Source organism: Typopeltis vanoorti, chromosome 10 (assembly GCF_054136105.1).
Source record: "Typopeltis vanoorti isolate ZY-2024b chromosome 10, IOZ_Tvanoo_1.0, whole genome shotgun sequence".
In the NCBI taxonomy this organism is placed as follows: Eukaryota; Metazoa; Arthropoda; class Arachnida; order Uropygi; family Thelyphonidae; genus Typopeltis; species Typopeltis vanoorti.
This window is the reverse complement of record NC_143558.1, coordinates 76,278,555-76,301,212: the sequence shown is the minus strand read 5'-3', so window position 1 is coordinate 76,301,212 and position 22,658 is coordinate 76,278,555. Positions and strand designations below refer to the sequence as shown.

The 22,658-nt window shown below is 35.0% G+C and overlaps 2 protein-coding genes across 2 annotated transcripts in view; one reads left to right on the top strand and one right to left on the bottom strand.

Annotated features, from left to right (window-relative positions):
• Window positions 1–12,935, top strand: part of Grx5 (Glutaredoxin 5) — a 39,242-nt gene extending 26,307 nt beyond the window's left edge. The window contains exon 2 of the mRNA XM_090398853.1: window positions 12,475–12,935. Within this exon, the coding sequence (XP_090254979.1) occupies window positions 12,475–12,626 (152 nt within the window). The 3' untranslated portion in view covers window positions 12,627–12,935. The remainder of the gene's footprint in view (window positions 1–12,474) is intronic.
• Window positions 12,928–22,658, bottom strand: part of LOC150102520 (uncharacterized) — a 125,095-nt gene continuing 115,364 nt past the window's right edge. Inside the window, exon 6 of the mRNA XM_090398852.1 lies at window positions 12,928–13,050. Within this exon, the coding sequence (XP_090254978.1) occupies window positions 12,991–13,050 (60 nt within the window). The 3' untranslated portion in view covers window positions 12,928–12,990. The remainder of the gene's footprint in view (window positions 13,051–22,658) is intronic.

The window sequence follows — 22,658 nt, the reverse complement described above, 5'->3', positions numbered from 1 at the left end:
GAAGGCAAAGAATCCCTATCATTGGATATAAATGTTTGATACTCAAAAGATTCGCAATTGGAAACCGAGTTATGCAATATAACATCATTTGTTGTTCATAAAACAAAACAACAAAAAAATTTGTTTCTAAAACTGAAATGTGATGATTCATATAACGGTATTTTCCTAGGAAAGAAAGCATAAGGTCATATTTATTTCAATAAATATTACTTAAAAATAATAAATATGTGACATATGTTCAATGCAAACATTTGAAAATTTGTGAGAAAAATTGTTTCTATATTGTGAGTAAAGTGCAAGAACAACCAGTGCAACTGTCCCGCTGCACTTATTTGAAGAATAAAATACAGCAAATTTACTATTCCTAAATAGATTCATTGCAAAGGTTGATCGATGGTCATTTCAGGATTGATTATTTTCGCACATGTAAAATTCGTTTCAGTTTTTGGGAAGAAACATGATAAATCATTTTAAAGGCGAAAATGTCAAATATCTTAGGATAGTAAAGGAAATTCCAAGTAAAACAGTGTGCATAAAGACAGGTGACACAAAAGTCACTCACTAACAGTTAATCCACTAATGGCTCTAAAATAGCCGTAAAGGGATTAATGCCAGAGGGAGGTAATGGTATGATAAAAGGTAGAATGCCGTTGAAGTTTTGATCCATGCAGAATGCTATGGTGGTCTGGATATTTCATCCACCTCAGCTGATAGGAAGGTTAAGATACTTCACATAAGAACTTTGTTTACTTATGCTTGAGTAAAGGATTAAATTTCTTGTCTAGCATAATTTATAATTGATGGGTAATTGTTGAACTCAAAGCAATTACAGATACTTCAAGAGAAAGCTTCTAGAATTTGAGGAATGGCTTTGTATCCTCCTGAATTTTTGATATTGAAAAAACAACAAGAGAAACAGTGATTTTAATTTCTCTACAAATTAGCCACCATGAGCCGTGCATTCGTTAAGAAGGAACTGAAAAGTGCATCTTTATTCTTGCATCCATTACTGTGATTACATTATGAGATGATAAAATATCTCTATGGAAAAATGAGAACTAGTACAGAATATAAACATAAGTGGATGATGTAATGATAAGATTAATTGCAGCATAGTAACATTTATATAAAGAAAATATTTGTTTAATGCATACAGAATTTTTGTCTATGTTTCATAGCTATTGTCATGCATACACATGAAAAGAGATAAACACATCAAATTGACACTTGACATTCAAGCATGTGTGACAATATACGATATTAACTACAGGAGAATAATTCTATGTATAGCTATTAGGATTCAAAGAAAAATATTTTTTTAAAAAAATCATTAGACATAAGAATGAAGAGTATTACTTAGGATGACTTCCTAAAATTGTCTTAAACTTTTCCAATCATTTTTGTTAAGATTCATATCTGGATATAGGCTTCACACTGTTCTTTATATAGTCTTTCAAGTAAAAAATAAAAATAACTTTTATGTAAAACTTCAGTTTTATTCCAATATTCTACTTCATAAGTCCAATTTTGCCAGCCATGAATCTAGTTCAAATAAACGATAGTTCTTTATTTAAAAGAGAACAAGTTGAACAGGTGAATGATAAACCAAAGTTTTAATAATGTCATATTTCTGACAAGAATAGTGATATGACGAAGCATTGATATACTTTACAGTATGAGTTATTTTATTGTACAAAGAACTGCATACTGTCATCAGGTTGTTGTAAGATGAGGATGTCCAGAAATGGTAGGCACTTATTTTCTTCTACTTCAAGAGTAAATTTAATTCTAGGGTATACTGAATTAATTTTCTCTAGAAATTCATGAAGCCCTGACAAGGAAGAGTTACAGACAGCAAATACATCATCAGTGTATCTATAACAGATAGAAAGCTAAAGATAAAATATATTAAGAATGCATTGTTCAAAATATTCCATATTATTGTTGATGTTATCATCATAAAACCAAATACAGATCTAAACTTATGATTTGTTCCAGTCTCATTTTTAATCTAATAGCTTCTGAGATCTACCCAGCCTTCTCTTCTCCTTTGGTTTATATTTTATTAATTGTTTAAGATAGTGTTTCCCAAACTTTCAGTACCCACATACCCCCTTATAATAAAGAGGGTGTAGTCCCTCTCAGGCCATGGCAGTTTTGGAAGAAGTTACAGTAATATTTCAGTCAAATACAAATATTTATAAAGGTATTTTTTTTTTTAAATATTAGTTTCTTTACAAACATTTAATCCTGATACATCAATGTGTTTTTTCTCACAGTTACTGTAATCATTATCATTTCCTTCACTGTTTTCTATTGTACATCTCAAACAACCCATTTTTAATCAGTGAGTGATCCATATTAAAGGGTTTAAGAAATAAAAAAAAAAGATATTAATAATATTTACATATTTTTAATATTAATTATTATTAGACTGCACTTCAAGATTTCTTATAAACACACAACTGCTAAAAAAAGTAAATATCCTCACACATATAACCTGTCTGTATGTCTATGACAAACACTGTTAACATAGTATAGATATGTGCACAGATCGTTAAACAATTGCTCAGGGCCTTTACAATTTCAGATACGAATGAGTCTGAAATTTAGCAGAGAGTTCCAGCCACATGATTTGAACTATTTGCAGTCATAAACTTAATGCACAGAGACTTGAGTTTGCATAAACCTAGGGGAAGCAGTGTATAAGTGATTTGTTCAGCAGCGATCAAGTGCTATTGTTTTAGAACTGTTGAGTTAAAGACAGCTGCTGAAAGGGGGAATAATGGATGACTATGGCATTTTCGAAAGTGCCACAGTGCTGTTAATGAATGAATCTTTAGGTGCAGGTGAAGAACAAGTCGAGCCTTTCAGAAAATATCTCATCATCATCATCAAATTCCTGCCATGTACCCTCAAGGGGTGTACAGGATATGATAGTACTACATGAAAAAAATTACATCATTATTAATTTCCTATCTACAATTTTCCTCCAAATCAGTCTGTTACTTGTCAACACTCCAATATTATCAGATCTTATATTTCTATCGTCTAAAGCACTTTGTACCGTATCAATCCACCTATATCTTGGTCTTCCTCTCAGTCGTTTTCCTGCCAACCTGGCAGAGAACACTTGTTTTGCTAATCTTTCATCGCCCATTCTGTTTAAGTGACCATACCACCTGAGATTAGCTCTGCTAACGCATGCCTGGATGCTGACAATGTCAAGTTCTTTCCTAATATCCTCGTTTTTAATATGATACTGCCATTGATGCCATCTGTTCATGCCTATAATCTTTCTCAGGGCTCTCATATCTGCAGTCTCTAGTCTTTGGTCAAGTGTTTTACTTCTGATCCAGCTCTCAGATCCATAAGTTAAAACTGGTTTGAACACTGTCTTGTATACAGCTAATTTAGTGTTCCGACTAATTTCTCTCTTATTCCATATGAATTTATTCAATGGACTTCCCACCATACCAGCTTTGCTGATTCTGTTGTCTATTTCTATATTTAATTTACCATCTTCAGTAAAAATCGTGCCTAAATAGCTGAAATGTTTTACTTGTTCCACAGGTTCTCCATTCACAACACAGTTGACATTTTCAATGATTCTGCCTATTTTCATTGTCTTTGTCTTTTTATTGCTGACCTTCATACCATATCTATTACAAGAGCTATTCAATTTAGTCAGAGAATCTTGCAGACTTGTAGCGGATTTATTTAGAAGTATAACATCATCCACATAAAGCAAAGAGCTGACATTAACATCTCCAATTTTGATATCATGTTTAATACCACTTTCCTTCATAATGTGATCCATACAGATAATGAATAACAGAGGAGATAATGTACATCCTTGTCTCACACCAGATTTAACATTAAACCATCTTCCTGTATTTCCTTCAATTCGAACTGCTGACTTACAACTCAAATAAAGACTAAGTATTGCTTGATATAATGTCCCATTGACACCATATAACTGCAGCGTATTGAATAGAAAATATCTAAATGAAATTTAGATATTTAGATAATTGAATAGAAAATATCTAAATGTCCTTATTTTATGACAGCTTTATAATGTTGATGAGACTGGGCTATTTTTATCATGCCATTCCTGAGAACACCTGCATGAAACAAGCACTACTGGTCATAAGGTAAATTTTTTTTTTTTTTTTTTTTTTTTGTGGGGCAAATGCTGATGCAAGTCATCAGCTTTCGAAAATTAAATAGCAGCAGACACTAGTCACAGTCCTCCTACTACACTCTACTCCTAAATAAACTACTGTCTGGTACCTCTCCATCAATCAGCCTCTTATTCACTTCCAACTTCATATTCATCTGCATTTGCTGCAATTTATTTATCAGAATTCCATGCGCATTCCTGTCACAAACCTTAGCAAAGTTTGGCAGTATCACAGTGTAGCCATTACCTTTATCCAACTCAACTGTCACTGTATTATATAAGGTAAGTTAGCCATTACCTTTATCCAACTCAACTGTCACTGTATTATAAAAGGTAAGTTACTAAGGCATGACCTACTGTTCACAAAAGCATGTTACCCTCATTTTTCTCTTAACCAACTACTCCAGTACTCTTGACTAGTACTCCTGATATGCTGATCAGTCATTAATTTGCTATGTCAGTCTTGGAGCCTACTTTATACAATGCAACTGTTTTCCCCCTTTCCAATCCTTTGGGATGGACCTAGAACCAAAACTTAAATTAAACAATGTAGTCAATGGCACTGCCAATTCCTTAACACCTTGTAAAACATGAGTTGGTATACCATCTAATCCCACAGCTGTATTCACATCAAGGTTCTATAATATCCTGTGCACCTCCAGTTCATCTACCTCTATTTCCATATAAGCCCTGGCCTCTCTTGTTACTGCAACATCTCCACCTGGATGATATACTCTTGCAAAGTGTCCACTTAGTAATTCAATTATATATATTTGGTTTAATCCTTTATCCAAGTGTAAACAAGTGTTAAAAAAAAGTTTGCACCTGAAGTATTTTCAGGACTGGTGGAGACTCGTGGCAAAGGTGGTATAAGTTCTCATCACTTGCATTTAGTATCTCATAATGCAAAGCACATCTCCTTGCGGACATGTATAATGCTATGCATTAAGGGAAGGATCACTACCCAGACCAGTTTCAACCTTTATTGAGGTCTCATCAGTGGGAGCCAGACCTAGCGGTGGTGATACTAAGGTGGAAGTAATGGAGAAGTCATATTTCCATATGCCAGTTGCCAAAAGGTGTCACACCTTATTATTAAAATTCTCTGGATTAGAGATAAGTTGATGGAAGTTTTCTCACTTGGCTAAAAAACTTCCATCATCTAGTAATTCAACTATTTTGCATGAATCAGTTACCTCCCTACCTTTAGCATACATCAAAATTATTCTTTCATAACCATTCTTCCTTTTACTTGCCACATACCAAAAGAACTCTTGGGGATTACCTTTGGCCTGCACTAGTAATTTCCTCCCATACTTTTGCCTTTCTTACCATACTGGTCACCCTTCTGGCCTGTGCTTTATGTTGCTCATGTGCCTGCTGGTTATCTTTCTCTTTAAATTCCCTCCACAAATTTTTCTTTATTTGTAGTAGCTTTTTAATGATGCTATTCATCCATTTTACTCCCACTTGATTTGTTCTCCCACCTCTAGGTATGAAGTCTACAATTACTTCCCTTAAACATTCCTTTACCACCTTCCAACACTATCAACATCCAGACCTTTCAGTTTCTCATGCCATAGCATTGCTCCAAGCAGTCTCCTAAGTTAGTAATACTTACCAGGCATGTAATTCCACATATATCCCCCTCCCCTCTTAACTGAAAACACAGAGTTCATTGGAGTCTTTCTCCAATGAACTCTGTGTCTAGTGAAGATGGCATGTTCAAAAAGTCCAGACTTCTCAGGTTTAAAGTATTCAATATAAGATTGGTGTTCTTCTAGCCGAATAGAGGCAGATCTTCCCGTTTGTCCGAAATAAGATAATCCACAAGAGCACGGAATCTGGTAGACACTTGGATGATTAAGATGTGGAAGCTTGTCCTTAGGAGAAGTGAGAAAGGTGGAGATTTTTCTAAATGGTCGAAAGGCAACTTTCTGAACATGCCATCCTCACTAGACACAGAGTTCATTGGAGAAAGACAAGAGTTCTTCATAAAAGTCAGTTTCTCATGGAACGCCTTTATAAAGAAACATGTGAAACTCTACTTCAGTCTCCTAACTTAAACAGATCCAACGGCTTATGTCTATCCCCTTTATGGGAGATAGTACTTTACAAATCAGCTAATTTTTCCTAACTTTTTATTGTATTAATTTTTTTTTTTTTAGGAAAGTTATTGACCTTTTTAGTTATCTTACACCAGCTACTTAGGTGGCACTTTTTGGAATTGTCAGTTAGTGTTTAATTTTGAGCTTAATGTACTGAAGATGCCTGTGACACACAGGCGAAAATTATACTAATAAATAATCTTTCTACGTGAGTTTTTTCCGTTATTTATTGTGTACCAATATGTCTACTCACGGTTTACCTCTTTTAAAACTTATACATAATCTTAGCCATATTTGATCTCAGCCTTGTACTCTATGGTGCTACAATGGTGCCACTTGCTACAATCTCCAGGATTTCTCTGCAACTCTTTATTGGATTGATTACTGTTTCTGCTCTCTTGATCTACACACTTGCTCTGATCAAATAACAAAAATAATACTTATTAGAATGGGCTTAATTTTTGCCTTTCCTTGTTTCCACATCTGTTATAGTATCATGGTGACCTCACCTAAAGACAAACCTTACATCATTAGTCTTTTCCTCCAACTCTCGTGTGGACAACAAGGCATTTGCTGCTATACCACAAACTGCTTACATGCTTTTTCTGATCTTTTGTTAGAAGGGCATCATAAAAATCCTCAGTAATCTTTTATACCATTAAGTCTCCTGGTCCAGATGGTATCTTTCAGTTGTGCTAAAACTTTTGAATTAGAATCAACACCCATCCAATATATTTTACATAAACTATTGTTCTCATCTAGTATCCACCCAACAGCATGGAAGCAAGCTTTTATCCAGCCAGTCTCTAAAAAAAAAGGGGGGGGGGAAGCCAAGTTATCATCCCATTACCCTCACACACCTCAGTATTCTTGAAAGTAAACATTATCATCCAACTTCTTCATGGAATTTTGCACTCTTGTTCTATAACAGACCTCCTGTCCAACCTTACCTACCTTTGGACACATGCCATTGATATTTCTTGCTCTTGATATTTCCAAGGCATGCGATCACATTATCGAGGACCTCTCACTGCCACTATCTTATGGTTGAACGACCAGAGGAACCTGGTTGATCATTGCATGTTGTGGTGGATGCTTTCTTTATCATTGCTGGAATCTAGAGTTCTATACCCTTACCATCTTCCTCCTATACACCAGTCTAATACAGATGGTTCAAAATCAGTATACAGATTTTGAATATAAAAAGTCTTCACTGCTGAGCAGTATGCTGTAGAGTGCATTATATTTTTCAAAATACTTTGCAAACACATTTAATAGATTATCACATGATAACACGCCAGATTAGATTGCGCCCTGAGGCAAACAATTAAATATCGCCCCTGGTGGATTATAAGAGAAAAATATAAGAAAATCTCCAATTACTTTTTTTTGTTTTTACTACAAGAGAAACATTAATGCAAAACGATTGCATAATAATATTAATTATGTTTGTTCTATGGGGATATCGTACAACAAAACTGTTTTTAAGCTTTTCTAAATTTAAATTATAAGCTATGTCCACCTCTATCGATATAGTCGCTAGACCAATCAATCTTTCTTGGGTCATTGCTGTTAACAAATAATTTTTAATCAGTTAAAGCTTGGAAAAACTTCTTTCCACACTTGCTGTGATAACAGGAATTGTTAACGTAGCAACGCTGCCTACCGCAATATGGCTGAACAAGCACCCTTATTAAGCCGTGCTGTGAGGCAGGCTGCCTCTATGCTACACCCTTTCGACAGTACTGCATGATAAGTTGGTGTACAAGCTGCAGAGGATAAGAATAACTAGTATATTGTTAGATGGATTGGAGATTAGCTCTCTGCACAATACCAGCAAGTTGTGTATGATGGAGCAGTGCCTCAGAAAAGGAAGGTGACCAGTGGTGGGGCTCAGGGTTCTGATCTGTTGGATCTCTACTGTTTAACTTATTTGTTAATGATATTTCATGTGGATTGATTAGGGATCTTCAAATGTTTGCTGATGATGCAAAGTTAGATAGAATTATCAGGAGTAGCCGATGTTAATTCTCTACAGGAAGATTTGAATAGACTTTTATTTTGGACAAATGAGTGGAATTACAGTTTTAATATTAATAAATGTAAGGTGTTACACTTTGGGATAAAGAGAGATAATAAGACTACATACTATATTGGACTGAAGTTCTAGGGACACATCGCATGTGTTGCAAAGACTGCACGTCGTGTTGCTCTTATGATAAAAAAAAAGTACATTGCCATGGAGGGATAAGGAAGTGGTGGTGGTGGTGCCTCTATATATGGCATTTGTCAGACCACATATGGACTATTGTGCTCAGTTTTGGTCACTTAGTTTACATCTTAATGTAAACTAAGTGACCAAAAGTGATATAATCTCTGGAGTTCTTGTGTAGAGGCTTAAGTGCTGTGAGGACATTATGTTGGAGGTTTAATGGATTTTTTACAACACTCGCAAAGAATTAAAATAGAATTTAATACTTCCTATATTTCGTCCTAGTCACTAGGACATCTACGGGGATTACAAAGACAATTAATGTAACATGCACACAAAAACTTACAATACTAAGCCCAACCACGTGGGTGACAATAAAGTCCTATCTAGGTGGAGCGCCCTCTAAGGGCAGTTGTAGGTGGCCTGGAATGTAAGGTGGGACCTCTGGTGATGACTGTTTCCCAAATCTTCGGAAGCTTAATGCAACCGTATTTGTTAAGATTTGGTTGGTTTTTGAGAGCTGCTGCTGCTTCTAAGAAAAGTCTCTCTTTCTTGAATTTGCTGTGGTGGAGCATGGCAGTTTTCTTCCATGATACTCTGTGGGTGGTGTCCAAAATGTGGTCAGCCAAGCCTGAATGGCCATAGTTGTGTTTAACGATGTACGACTTGTGTTCCTCCAGGCGGATGGACGCTGATCTGCCTGTCTGTCCAAAGTATGCAAGCTTACAGGAACAGGGTACTTTGTAAACTCCAGGCAGAGAGAGAGGAGGGAGCTGATCTTTTGTAGAACGGATAAGGGTAGCCAGTTTGCAGTAGGGCTTATATGCTGTGTGTAGGTTATGCTTTTTTAGTATCTTGGCTATTTTTTCCGAAGTGCCACGGATGTAGGGTATGGTGATGGCATTTTTGAATTCTTGTTGAAGAGAGGGACGGGGAATGGGGAGGAATTTATTATTTTTTTGATGCTTTGTTCGCTGTAGCCATTGGAGAGGAAAGTTCTGTGTATGTGGTTAAGCTCAGTAGTGAGGGCGGTTCCACTGGAACAAAGATTGTGGGCTCTCTTGGTAAGGGTTTTAATGATGCCATATTGTTGTGAGGGGTGGTGGTGGGAGAGTTTGTGAATGTATCTGCCTGTGTGTGTGGGTTTTCTGTATACAGTGAAGGCAAGTGTATCATTAGGCAGGTGCGTGACTAAGGTGTCTAGGAAGGGTAAACAATTGTTCTTTTCCTTTTCCATAGTAAACTTCCATAGAAGTATTAAATTCTATTTTAATTCTTTGTGAGTGTTGTAAAAAATCCATTAAACCTCCAACATAACATCTCTGGAGTGTTGGTTATGAAGAGCGTTTAAGAGAACGTGGATTACAGAGATTGGTAGATAGGAGGAAAAGAGGAGATATCATAAGACCAAGTTAGTTAAGGGATTTTACCAGATTAATACAGAAGAAATTATAAAGAGAGTGGATGTTAAGATGATAAGAATGAGATGTCATCCTTGGAAGTTGTATAATTGTATAAAGATGTGGTGAAGGAGGGTGTGAGGAGTAGGTTTTTTATGTGAAGAGTTGTTAGTGGGTGGAATGCATTGCTTGAGTGCATTCTGAATACAGGTAGTGTGAATAACTTCAATGCTCATTATGATAGACATGTTATTGGTTTGAGTCGGCCTCCCACAGTGAGTCTGTTGATTCCATGGAGGTTACCAAATAATAGATTTATGGAGCTTCCTACATAAAAAAAACCCTCCAGATAAATAGTATAGGGCTGCAGAATCATTCAGGGTTCTCTCTCTCATAGCCAACATGTCTTCTCTATTACAGAAACTATATCTGATCCCAAACCACATTTGGATTAAGGAAAACAAGGCTGCAGATACTGTAGTTATTTCATCCTATTTTTCAAGTTTCATCACCTGCTTGTTCCCTAAAGTGATTACAGACAAACTTTTATCTAACGGTGGTAGCCATCATGAAATGGAGACCAACGATGAACTATCAGATCAAGTCTGAAATCAAATTGTAGCAGGGCACAACTTACATCCTTGTGTGAGATGTGGGGGATGTGATCACTTATGTCATCATCCTTATAGAGGGGATGATGATATGCCTCTGCAAGCTATGTGGTGCTGGACTAACCGTATCACTCGCATTTTAACCCACTGCTCTCATTTCATCAATGAGTACTGTCACTATTTTAGTTATATTCATGATCTGTCTGAGTCCCATACACTATCTGTTGAATCTGATAAAATCAGAGAGATTTTATTAGATTCAACAAGTGTTATTTCTGTTTTTAAATTTTTATAGAGCATTAATATTTATCACCTTATATAGATTTTGTACATGTAGCTTAGCATACATGAGCTTTAACATGTGAGTCTTATGTATGTTTTTATGAAATTTTTGTACCTGTTTATGCTTTTGCTTTATTGGTATAGTATGCTTTCAGGTGTCCTTGCACTACTAAAACAAAAACTCCTGTACACCAGTCAACTCACTAACTTCAAATGCTATTTATAGTTTTGCTGATAACATTACTCTCCATTCCTTTTATTCATTCAAGAAACCTTACAGTACTCAAATGATTCAACCTTCAAATCTTCCAAAACCAGTATCTTAAACACTGATCTCCTCACTATTCACAAGTGAAGATAATCTTACATTTTGATGTTATCAAAGCATAGCTTTAATTATCTTAATTATTTTTATTTTATTATCTAGAAAAACGATCCTACTTCATTCCCTCTTATGTTTGACAATGTTCAGATTTCCAGTCATGACTTTTCCCTTCTTGGGCTGACTCTTTACATCTAGCTTTAAGCATATTACATCCATAGTTAGTCTCCTCACTCTCTACAAAACTTGGCATTCTCTAGTTCACAACATTACTTCACTTCTACTCAACTCCTAACCCTTCATAAATTCCAAATCTGACCAACTTTAGAATATTATTATATTTGGGGTGGTGCATCCAAAACCCAATCTGAATCCAAAAACTTGGCACATCTAAATTCTTGAATGTATACAGAAGAGGGCAGTATGCCTGATAGATGATTCCCTTTCTAACAGCCCCTTTCTCATAAGTAATCTGTTTCTACATTATGCCTTTTTCATAGGTATCTTGATTGACATTGAGATTGCTCCATCAAAACAACTGCTACTACTCATGCTTTCCTATAATCATGTAAGAACACTGGCAACCACTGGTCAATATTCATTTACAAGTATAGTTCAATTCCCAACAATGCGGAACCAAGAGAATGGCGAGAGCCCACCACTGGATGAACTTTACTGTAATCTCATCAATGAAATTTTGTAGATAAGAAGTATCTCACTGATAAAAGTCATATTTCCATATACAAGTAAGAAAATGGTGTATCAAAATGTTACAGAACTCTGGATTAGAGATACTGTAGTTCTATCAGTTTTCACTGTGTTTGAAATTTCACTGAATTATATTCTTTTTTCCATAATTGCATCTTGCTTTTTCTTTCATTTTTATTCTTATTATTTTTTTATCTCTGATTATTTCTCTGAATTTCTTTTTCCTCCCTAGATTTAACCATCTAACTGAAGAAATGACACTTTTAGCATTACTGTGCTATTCCCTAATAGGTTGAAAATTATATCAGCTGGTTATTGCATACACAATAATCCCTCAGTTATCCTAGCGTCATATGATGAAACCCTCAGTAAGCTGACCAGTAAAGTGGTTTTTCTGTGCAGGTGAATAATTGAGAGCTCACTGTTTTTACCAAGCTATTTTAAACCTGGTTTTGAGTAAAACCAGGTTTAAAATAGCTTGGTATCTTTAACATTTATTATACCAAAGGTAAAATACTTTCTACATATATATATATAATGTGAAACATTTTCTGTATGTTTGTGTGTGTGTTTGTTTGTTTTTGAATTATACACAATAAATGTGGTATATACCTACACTTCTGTAATTGATGTTCTTATCTGTTATAGGAATCAAAGAATTTACACAATGGCCAACAATCCCACAAGTTTTTATCAATGGAGAATTTGTTGGTGGATGTGATATCTTACTGCAGATGCATCAGAGTGGAGAATTAATTGAGGAGCTGCAAAAAGCTGGTATTTCCTCAGCTCTCTCTTAGACATAGTCACTGAAGATTGTTTTTTTTTTATATAGACAAAAAAAAGGATAATAAAATGAACATTATTACAAGCATGTCTACTATGTTATATAATGTTAGTTGTGTAACTAAACTGAGCAGAAGCCACACTAACAATTAGTTTTTAAATATTCATATTTTGAAATGCTGTGCATCGATGAAATAAAGTCCACAGACTAGCATAATTTAATATCTTTAAAAAGCTTTTATCAAACTAAAACTGTATATAGTTGCTAAACTGCATTGTAAATTCATAAAATACTGCAAAAAATAAACTCTTTAAATAAGCTATGTTCTTTTTTTGAAAGTATAAATAATATTTTCAGGTAAACATGAGTCATTAAGTCTATTCTTCATTCAAGACCTCTGTAAACCAATCACATGCAGTGAGAACAGGAGTGGGCACCTGAAAGAAAATACTTATTAAACATCATTATAAGATTTGGACTGTTTTTGTTATTTTCTATTTGTTTATGATAAAATGGAGCTGAGTAACACATTTTATCTGTCTATCTATATACAGGCGGTCCCCGGATTACAGACAGCCCAACTTACAGCGTACTCTACTTACGAAAGCCCAAGGCTCCCCATAAGGATAATTAATAATTTGGGAACTAGCTTCTTTCTCACATATAAACAAATCCACTTTGCTGCATTATTAAAACAGCTCTTCCCATTATTTGGAAGTCAAATTTAAGGGCCTGGGTCACACTTGCCATGTTTGAAGATTGATTCAAACATGGTTGTTTTATTCCTGCTGTGGAACGTTATTGTTCAGAAAAGAAAATTCCCTTTAAAATTCTGCTTTTTCTGGACAATACTCCCAGACATCCAACATCTTTAGATGACCTTCACTCTAATGTAAAGGTCATATTTTTACCACCCAACACTACATCGTTACTACAGTCAATGGACTAGGGGGTCATTTCTGTATTTAAGGTTTATTACTTAGGCAAACAGTCAAGTCTACGGAAGATGATGTGATGACCTTGAGAGAGTTCTGAAAGAACTATAACATCCATGATGCCATCAAAAACATTGCTGATTCTTGGGAGGAAGTGAAGCAATCAACAATTAAAGGGGTGTAGAAGAAACTGTGCCCTCATTTCTGTGATGATTTTTGTGGCTTCACAGAAGAAGACATTGCCAAAGCCAGAAAAGCTGTGGTGGATAGTGACAATGCACACTGCAATTGGACATCAATGAAAATGTCTGTAAATGAAGTTTCTGTAACTTATTATTACAGTACAGAGATATTATTATTATTACCACATATGTGCTGTTCATCAGGGATCCGAATTAAAGACACTCTCAGGAACGTATGTCATTTGTAACCCGGGGACTGCCTGTACATATATTTGTTATATTACCACATATGTGCTGTTCATCAGGGATCCGAATTAAAGACACTCTCAGGAACGTATGTCATTTGTAACCCGGGGACTGCCTGTACATATATTTGTTATAAAGTTTTATAAATTAAAGAGAGAAAGAATTTTTTTCTTTCTTGTCTATAAGGGTGACTAAAAAATGACATTATTTCATAAACTGGCCTTACTGTAATTCAAGCTAGCTTAAGCCTGAATTTTGACGGAAAAAACCTTCACTTTAACGGAGTAGTTGGAATCCAGCAGCTTTAAGCATATTAAAATGTAACCTCATGTTATAGTTTAAGTTCAAAAAAAAATATTTGCTCTCAAACATTGATTTTTACATGGAATCTGCCAGTCACACATGGTGAGCACAAGTTATAACCAAAAGACTGCTTCCAGGAGAATATCTGCGCTCAGATGTACGTGATGATGGTCAAAGGTGACCTGACTGACTTCAAACAGCTTCTGATAGTAACAGTATCTTTGATTGTAACATTAACCAGCAGCCCATGTAATAGCGAATGCATGCTTTCCATTGCTTAAATATTTTCACTAGAGTTGTTCACTGTTATAACAATAACAGTATCATAAAAGTGGACAGTAACACCGACCTGGTTGACAAAGTGGTTAGTGTACTGAATCTCAATCCCATTTAATATCTGTCAGATGTGGGGAAACAGATGTTTGACCGGTGACCAACTACCAGCAAATCTGATGGAAATTCAGGAATTCACTGTGTCTGGCTAGGGTAGGATATCTGGAGTTGATGCCCTGATGTATTGATGGCTCAACCACCTGATGTATCATGGTGGTTGAGCATATAAAGTAGTAACAAAAGTCACTCAAACATAAACTACATTTATTCATATTGTAGTAATGATCTTCATATCAAGATTAGTATATGCTTACACGAAAAGTAATAAAAGTTATTCTAGTATGGCAATATCATATGCTAACAGATTAGACTTCTCATTCTAGAGATTGGCTATATATTTCATATTTTATATGAATGTTCAATTTTCCATAGTAAAGGAAGTGTTACCAGCATCTTATCTCATAAATCCTAGGTATTTAGTTCAAGAATGGGTAACTTTTGGTGACTGAAGCAAGGATGCTTTCCCATAAAATGGCATAATGCCAAACAAGTGAAGGCAATCATGTTTCAGCCACATTCCACTGAACTGAGACAATATTATTAGATTGCATTATGAGCACGGCTTGAAAAATGCACTCGTTGGGTTGTCCAGGATGAGTGAGAATTTTTAGATGGAGAGTTAAATAAAAATATCAGAAAAAGAGGTTCGGTATAATCATCGGGATTTATTTATATAATGCTAATTCTGTTTTTATATGGTAAATAGTTTTTTGCATGTTTAACCTTACTTATCACATCTGTTGGAAAATGTTAGTCATTACAAATGCCTGTTTCATCAGTTGTCACCAATTTTGTCATAATGGAATATGATCAATGAGAGGCCAGGATATATATGTACCATTTTACTTACTGCGACACGGTAACCTAAAGAAGATAAAAAGTGAATAGCAGTAATCAGCTTATTTCTTACCTAGTGATGGAAAATGCAGAATACGAATGTTCATAGTGGATATTAAATCTTGTGAAGTTCAGAAAGAAGCATATTTCCAAATATTTCTTTATTTTGATTCTAACCTAAATGTTTTCTAATTTTTCCTAAGTTGTCGCTGTGTTCATCTCACAATGTTTCGGAATCAATCAGAATTCAGAAACACACTAATGTAGTTTTATTCTGTTGAGAATATTTCTTCTTCTTTGAGTGTCATCTCCTATTGGAGGTTGGCGACCACCTTGGCAAATTTTCATCGATCCTCAGCCACTCTGAACAGTCCCTAACAGCTCATCCCAATCCACTGTCTGATATCTACCAGTCAAGATTTTCTTCGCCTTCCTTGTCCTCTTCTTCCATTTATTTTTCCTTTTATAATCAATTGAAGTATCATATTTATCAATACGAAGTAGGTGACCAAGATATTCGGGATGGTAGCTTAAACCATGTGTTTGTGATTGTTAGTTCCTCTTCTTGGCAGAATTGAATAAGATGGTCTCTCTCATTTCTTGTTCCCAGTCCATGTTTGCCAATTATATCTCCCTTTCCCAACTTTAGCATTGAAATTACCCATGATGATGTTAGTAATGTTTCTTTATATTTTTCATTAGTTCTTTTAATTGATCATAAAAATCTCAGTATCACTCTTGTCAGCAGTAGGGGCATAAACCTGTATAAGATTGATATCTAGTGGTTGACCTTTCAGTTTTAATAATGTCATCCTATCTGAGTATGGGATGAAGGTCAACAGTGAATTATTGGCATCTTTGTTTAATATCATTTTTATTTTCTCAATTAGTTTCATGAAAATTCTGTTTCACTTCATCAGGATAATTACATGAATAACGTAAAAAATTAGAAAACAAGAAATAACAGTTAACAACTCTAGTGAAATATTTGAATAAGATTAAACAATGGAAAGCACGCATTCTCTATTATGCTGTCTGCAGGTTGCTGTATACTACTGGTAGTTACAAGTATGTCATGATGAGTTAAAATGAAGACTAAACTTCATATAAAATCATCCCTTGTTGTACTGTAGAAGATGTTTCATCATTTCTGTTTCTTTGAATGCTCTTCAAAAAAAAACAGTAATCTATGTGGAGCATTCTTGTTTGTTGCCATGCAACTTGATGTTTCTGTTGTATGTGCTGCCAGCCCTGATTTGTCTATGTTCATTCTCGGTGTCTGAAATGTTCTGATCAACATACTTCTCCAGATCTCCCACCTGTCAAATATTTTCACTAGAGTTGTAACTGTTATCACTTGTTTTCTACTTTATTTTATTCATGTAATTGTCCTGACTATATTCTGTTAGGAAGCCAAACAGAAGAATTTTTGCAAAACTAGTCAAGAAAATAAAAAATAGTTTATTTTGTGCGATTTTTTTTTTTTTTTTTGTGGAAAAGCACCAGAAAACATATTCCTAGCATGTCTTATCTGTACAGAAACCTATGCAAATAAACTGTTTGCTCCCCCCCCCCCCCCCGTAAGAATAATTAAAGACGAAAGTGTTAGGGATGAAAACAGAGCTGAAAAAAGTCGTTAATATAAAAAAATAATGTGAATATCTCATTATTTTATAAAATACATACATTTTCACAGACTGATATAAAACACTAATACATAAGTAGATAACATATTTCCTTCAATACTGGTAGTTCTACAGCATAAAAATTAGCCATAGCTTATGATTTTCCAGATCCAGGATAAAACATGATTGTGATATATGTCAGGTACATGGAATGGTACACCCAGGCTAATATCTGACTGGCTAATTAGATATTTACCTGACTGGTGAGCTGGCACAAAATTTTTCAAGCCATAATTATGAGAGTACAATAACCCTGCCTTTTGTATTTGAAGCAAGAAAACCTTATTACAGTGATCCTTGAAAAATATGACATAGCAATGATATTCAAAGTGGTCATCTTAACCAGATCATTGCTCCGGTCCTTTTTTATTATTACTTGTGATTCCTACCATCACCTGATTGCTAAGATGATGAAGTGCCAACAAAAACTTTGTGAAATCCAGTGGTTATGGCAAGGTGAATAGGAACAAGTGATAATGATTGAGCATTATTTCTGTTAGTGCTAATGTAAGTTTATGTAATTTAAATATGAGGATGGTCTGAAAAGTTCTCGGCCTTGAACATAGATGCAACACTATCGGCAAGATTTTTTTTTTTTGGTACATCTGTCATAAGCATCCATGTGAAATTACAAGTCATTCGATCAAGTAGCTTTTTTTATACAGTTGTCTGAAGCAAAAGTGTCGTCTGTATCCCTTGAAATGAATAAAATTGAGTATCATGCAGTATAAAATTCTTTGTAAAAGAAGGTTTAATGCCAAAAGAAATTCATTCGAAGTTTATAAAAAATTATGGGCACTCTTCGCCTTCGTTTTCGACAATTAAGAAATGGGCTGCCGAGTTTAAACATGATCGTACCAGCCTTGAAGATGACCCATGTGAAGGATGTCCAAAACACCAGAAATCATTGATCAAGTGCATGATATGGTATTGGATGACTGGCAAGTCAAAGTGCATGAAGTTGCTGAGACTAGGCATTTCAAAAGAATATGTAGGATATATTTTGCATGGAGAATTGCAAATGAGAAAGCTTTGTACAAGATGGGTGCCACACTTGCTCGCAACAGATCAAAAACACACTTGCACGAAAATCTCTGAACAGTACTCTTGGAGCGTTTTAACAAGAATAAAACTGATTTTGTGCATCGATTTATTACTATGGATGAGACTTGGATTCACCATTACTCACTAGAATCCAAACAGCAGTCAAAACAGTGGACAGAAGTCGGTTATTCAGCACCAAAGAAGACAACGTCCGTTCCATCAGCAGGAAAGGTTATGGCATGGGTGTTTTAGGATGCTAAAGGCATTTTGTTTATTAATTATCTTGAAAAGGGTAAAACAATAACCGGGAATATTATTCCGATCTTTTAACCTGGCTAGATGAAAAAATTCGGGAGAAAAGACCTGGTTTGCAGAAGAAAAAAAAATCGTCTTTCATCAGGACAATGCACCTGCCCACAAAGATGTTTTGGCAATAGGAAAATTAAGAGATCTGCACTATGAATTGTTGGAACATCCACCCTATTCCTGAGATTTGGCTCCCTCTGACTTCTATCTCTTCCCTGCTGGTCAGCGTTTTACTTCGAATCAAGAGGTAATTGCAGCTGTAGAGGGGTATTTTGCAGTCTTACTGAAAGCCACTACAGGGATAGGATAATAGCACTGGAGCATCGCTGGAATAAATATATTAGTCTTAAGGGAGATTATGTTGAAAAATAAAAATAATTTTGAAATTATAAATTTGTTTTTTCATTGTTAGGCCAAGAACTTTTCAGACCACCCTCATATATTAGACATTTTGGTTGATATTAGTAAAATATGCTGGCAATCTGCTATGAAGACATTGTGATAATTTGAACTGCACAAAGAATGAAAATATAGTCCAAGAGGTTCTGGAATGAGAGTGCTATTATTACAGAACTGCACAGTTTTATATATGAAAGCAGTATTTAAATAGTACAGAGTGCCTGCAGATTTGTTGTAAAGTATTTGAAAAAATCATAAGTGTCTCCATGATGCAATTTGTAAGAATGACCAATGCATTGTGTCCTCCAAAACACCATCTGTCTTCCCTTTAAGCATTAGACATTCCTTCATCCTTTTAAGGTCCCTGTCTCTGCTATGTCCCTGAAAAGCATTTTTAAGACATTATTTTTTATTCTCTAGTTTATATTTCCACAGTGATCCAGTGCTGGAATGCAACAAAGTTTTACTATTCATATCTTATAGTTGACAACCAGATATGTTGTGAACTTACACAGTTGATGACAAGTTGTTGGGTGTATCATTTTAGTACTGAAAAGTACAATAACTGTAATTGGTACTTGCAACAATAGTTGCTCTTATTGCCCTCTGATGGAAGGCTGAAATAATAAAACTGTGGCAGTTACTTGCAGTAGCATGAAATTTTATACATGACTTTCAAGTAAGGCTAGATTTTTATACCTCTCACAGAATTCTCAGTAAGAATGTTGAGCTGAGGAAAGTTTAAAATCTATAATTTCCCTGAGTATTGTCATTTCTTCAAAAAAGCTTGCAGAATTCAAATTTCATTTCTAGATTTGATTTCAACAATGTCAGCTTGTTACAAAAACCAGCTGTATGACTAAAGATTAGATATTTTGGTCTTTTCCTTACAGAGCAATATTTAATGCAATCAAATGTGTAATATCAGGTAGGAAAGCAAGTGAGGTAAGAAACTTTTAGTATCACATTTTATTTCTTCCAGTACAAAGGAAGAAAGTCTTAAGTTTGAAATTCTCACTAAACATTTTTCAGCATTCAACCAACACATTTAATGTACAGAAGCATGTGACCATATCTGGCATCCACTTCTCTATAATGTTTGAATTTTCTATGTGTAAGAGCACAATTTCTGCCCCTTTTATTTTCACTGCCTTGCCCGTTTGTTAGATAGGCCCAGCAAAGACCCACATAATGCATGTTGATGTAGATCTAGCCACATAATACAATGCAATTTGAGATTTGATTCCATTTCTTTCCAACAAACCAGCAACTCCACTTCCATAGTCATGCCATATGTACAAAGTTGCAATCAAGTGGTCAGTTACAAAAGGCATAGAGCTGAGGGTGCATAATTTTGCAATGAAAGTAAATATTAATTACATTTATTGAAAAAAAGTGAGATCACAGGCCTATAACTGCAGGATGTTCCACTAGATAAAATAGGGAAGAAAATTCAGAAATGAAATTTGGTTTATTCTTTATTTGGAGGTAAAAACTTCATTTAGCAAGCTGCATATGGTCCAGGGGGCTACCATTTAGATACTGGGCTAAAGCATGCATATTCAACCTTATTCCCTGACTAAGATTAGCTCAGTTTCCAACTGAAGTTTGCAATCATCATTACATAAGTACTGATTTATAACATCTGTCCACTGCAAACAATTAGCAGTGGGCATTGCATAATAAAGAGAACTAAAAACATGATGCAGAACACTATAGTGGTATGTACATAGATCAACAAGATCACAACTAATCCATTGAGATGGGCAGAACAGATGCAGACATTTGAACATAAATTAATCATTTTATAAACAATATATATTTGCCATTTGGGTTACAAGATAACATACAGTCAGCATATGATAACATGAGAAAAAGGTGAAAGGAAGGAGCCAGTAGCTGCTCATGAAGGGAACACAACATATATATATATATAATACAATCACATTATGCCATCCTGGCTATCATCCACCTTGACAGTTCTAGTTTCCTTTACTCAATATATTCATCTGGTCTCTAAGCAGCTACCTATCAAAATGGCTGCATCCATCCATACAAATGTGGTCTCTTATCAAAAGCTCCAAAAATACATATATTCCTATATACTATCATGTCATTCATTACAACTACTCATTTCTTCAACTCTCCACCATATCTTTGTTTAAGGCATATTCCTAGAATGGAAGTGATATGTCATGGATGTGAAGATGTAGCATTTATAAAGGATAAGCACTTGTTGGTAAGAAATAACTGTAGCAAAAGATTTTCTTTCCTGTTAGTAACTTCAATTCATCCTCTTATATACCATCCACCTCTGTCCTGGAACAGCCTTCCTCAAGAAGTATTCTCAAACAACTATAACCTGCAACTCTTCAAAGAGAAAAAAAAAAAAAATCAATGAACTATTATCTCAGTCCTCTTCTGCACCCCACACATCAATATTAAAAAAAAAAAAATGCTGTGTATGCAATTCATAAAGGGTTGAAACTGGTCTGGGTAGTGACCCTCCCTTAATACACTGCATGATGTACATCTGAAATGAAGTGCATTATGGGATATTAAAGCAACTGATGTGAGGTCATCAGCCTCCACATACAGGAGTATCCTAATCCTGAAGATACTTTATATGCAAACTTTGCTTGCCTGCACTTGGAAAAAGGATTAAACAAGAAAGAGTATTTAGGCTTAGTTGCTGGTTTACATTCATGTTGCACTTTAATGGAATAACTTATAGCATTAAGAGAAATAATTAAACAACAGGTTTAATTGATTTTAGTATTTCGACAGAGACATCAGGCAATGTTAAAATTGTAATACCACACACACACAAAAACAATAAGTGAAAGAAATTAGATAGGCTAAATAATAAAGTCCAATGAAGGGTGCCTGCTATGAATGCTGTTGGGTGGGAGGCCTAAGAATTAGTTTGCCAAATTTTTGGAAGATTCATGTTGCACTTTAATGGAATAACTTATAGCATTAAGAGAAATAATTAAACAACAGGTTTAATTGATTTTAGTATTTCGACAGAGACATCAGGCAATGTTAAAATTGTAATACCACACACACACACAAAAACAATAAGTGAAAGAAATTAGATAGGCTAAATAATAAAGTCCAATGAAGGGTGCCTGCTATGAATGCTGTTGGGTGGGAGGCCTAAGAATTAGTTTGCCAAATTTTTGGAAGTTTAATACAGTCATATTTATTAAGATTAGGCTGGTTTTTTAAGTCTGTTGCAGATTCTAAAAAGAGTCGTTCAAGTTTATATTTGCTGCAATAGAGCATGGTGGTTTTCACATAGACAACAACATAATTATTACTAGAGCTGACAAATGTGATGCTGCTATTGTCTTCAATTCCAGTGATTATAATAGAAAAATGAATGTCCTACTCAGAGACCACATCACTTATAAACTGCTGGATTATGATCCTACAAGTCTCAAGGGAAAAAGAAAAAGTTAAAAAGGCTTCTAAAATATGTCACATCTTGGCCTCCTGAAGTTGTTAAAAAAAACTTTAGTTTTTTTTAACAACTCCAGATATACGGATTGCCAAAAATTCATAAATTTTTGGCAATAAATTTGGGAGACAGTAGCATCTACTGTGGGACACAGAGGGTAGATGCTACTGTCTCCCCCTCCTTTACATTAGCTAAATAGTTAAAATGTTAATTCTACCCAGAATTTAGTTTTAAGCAATAATGATATCATGG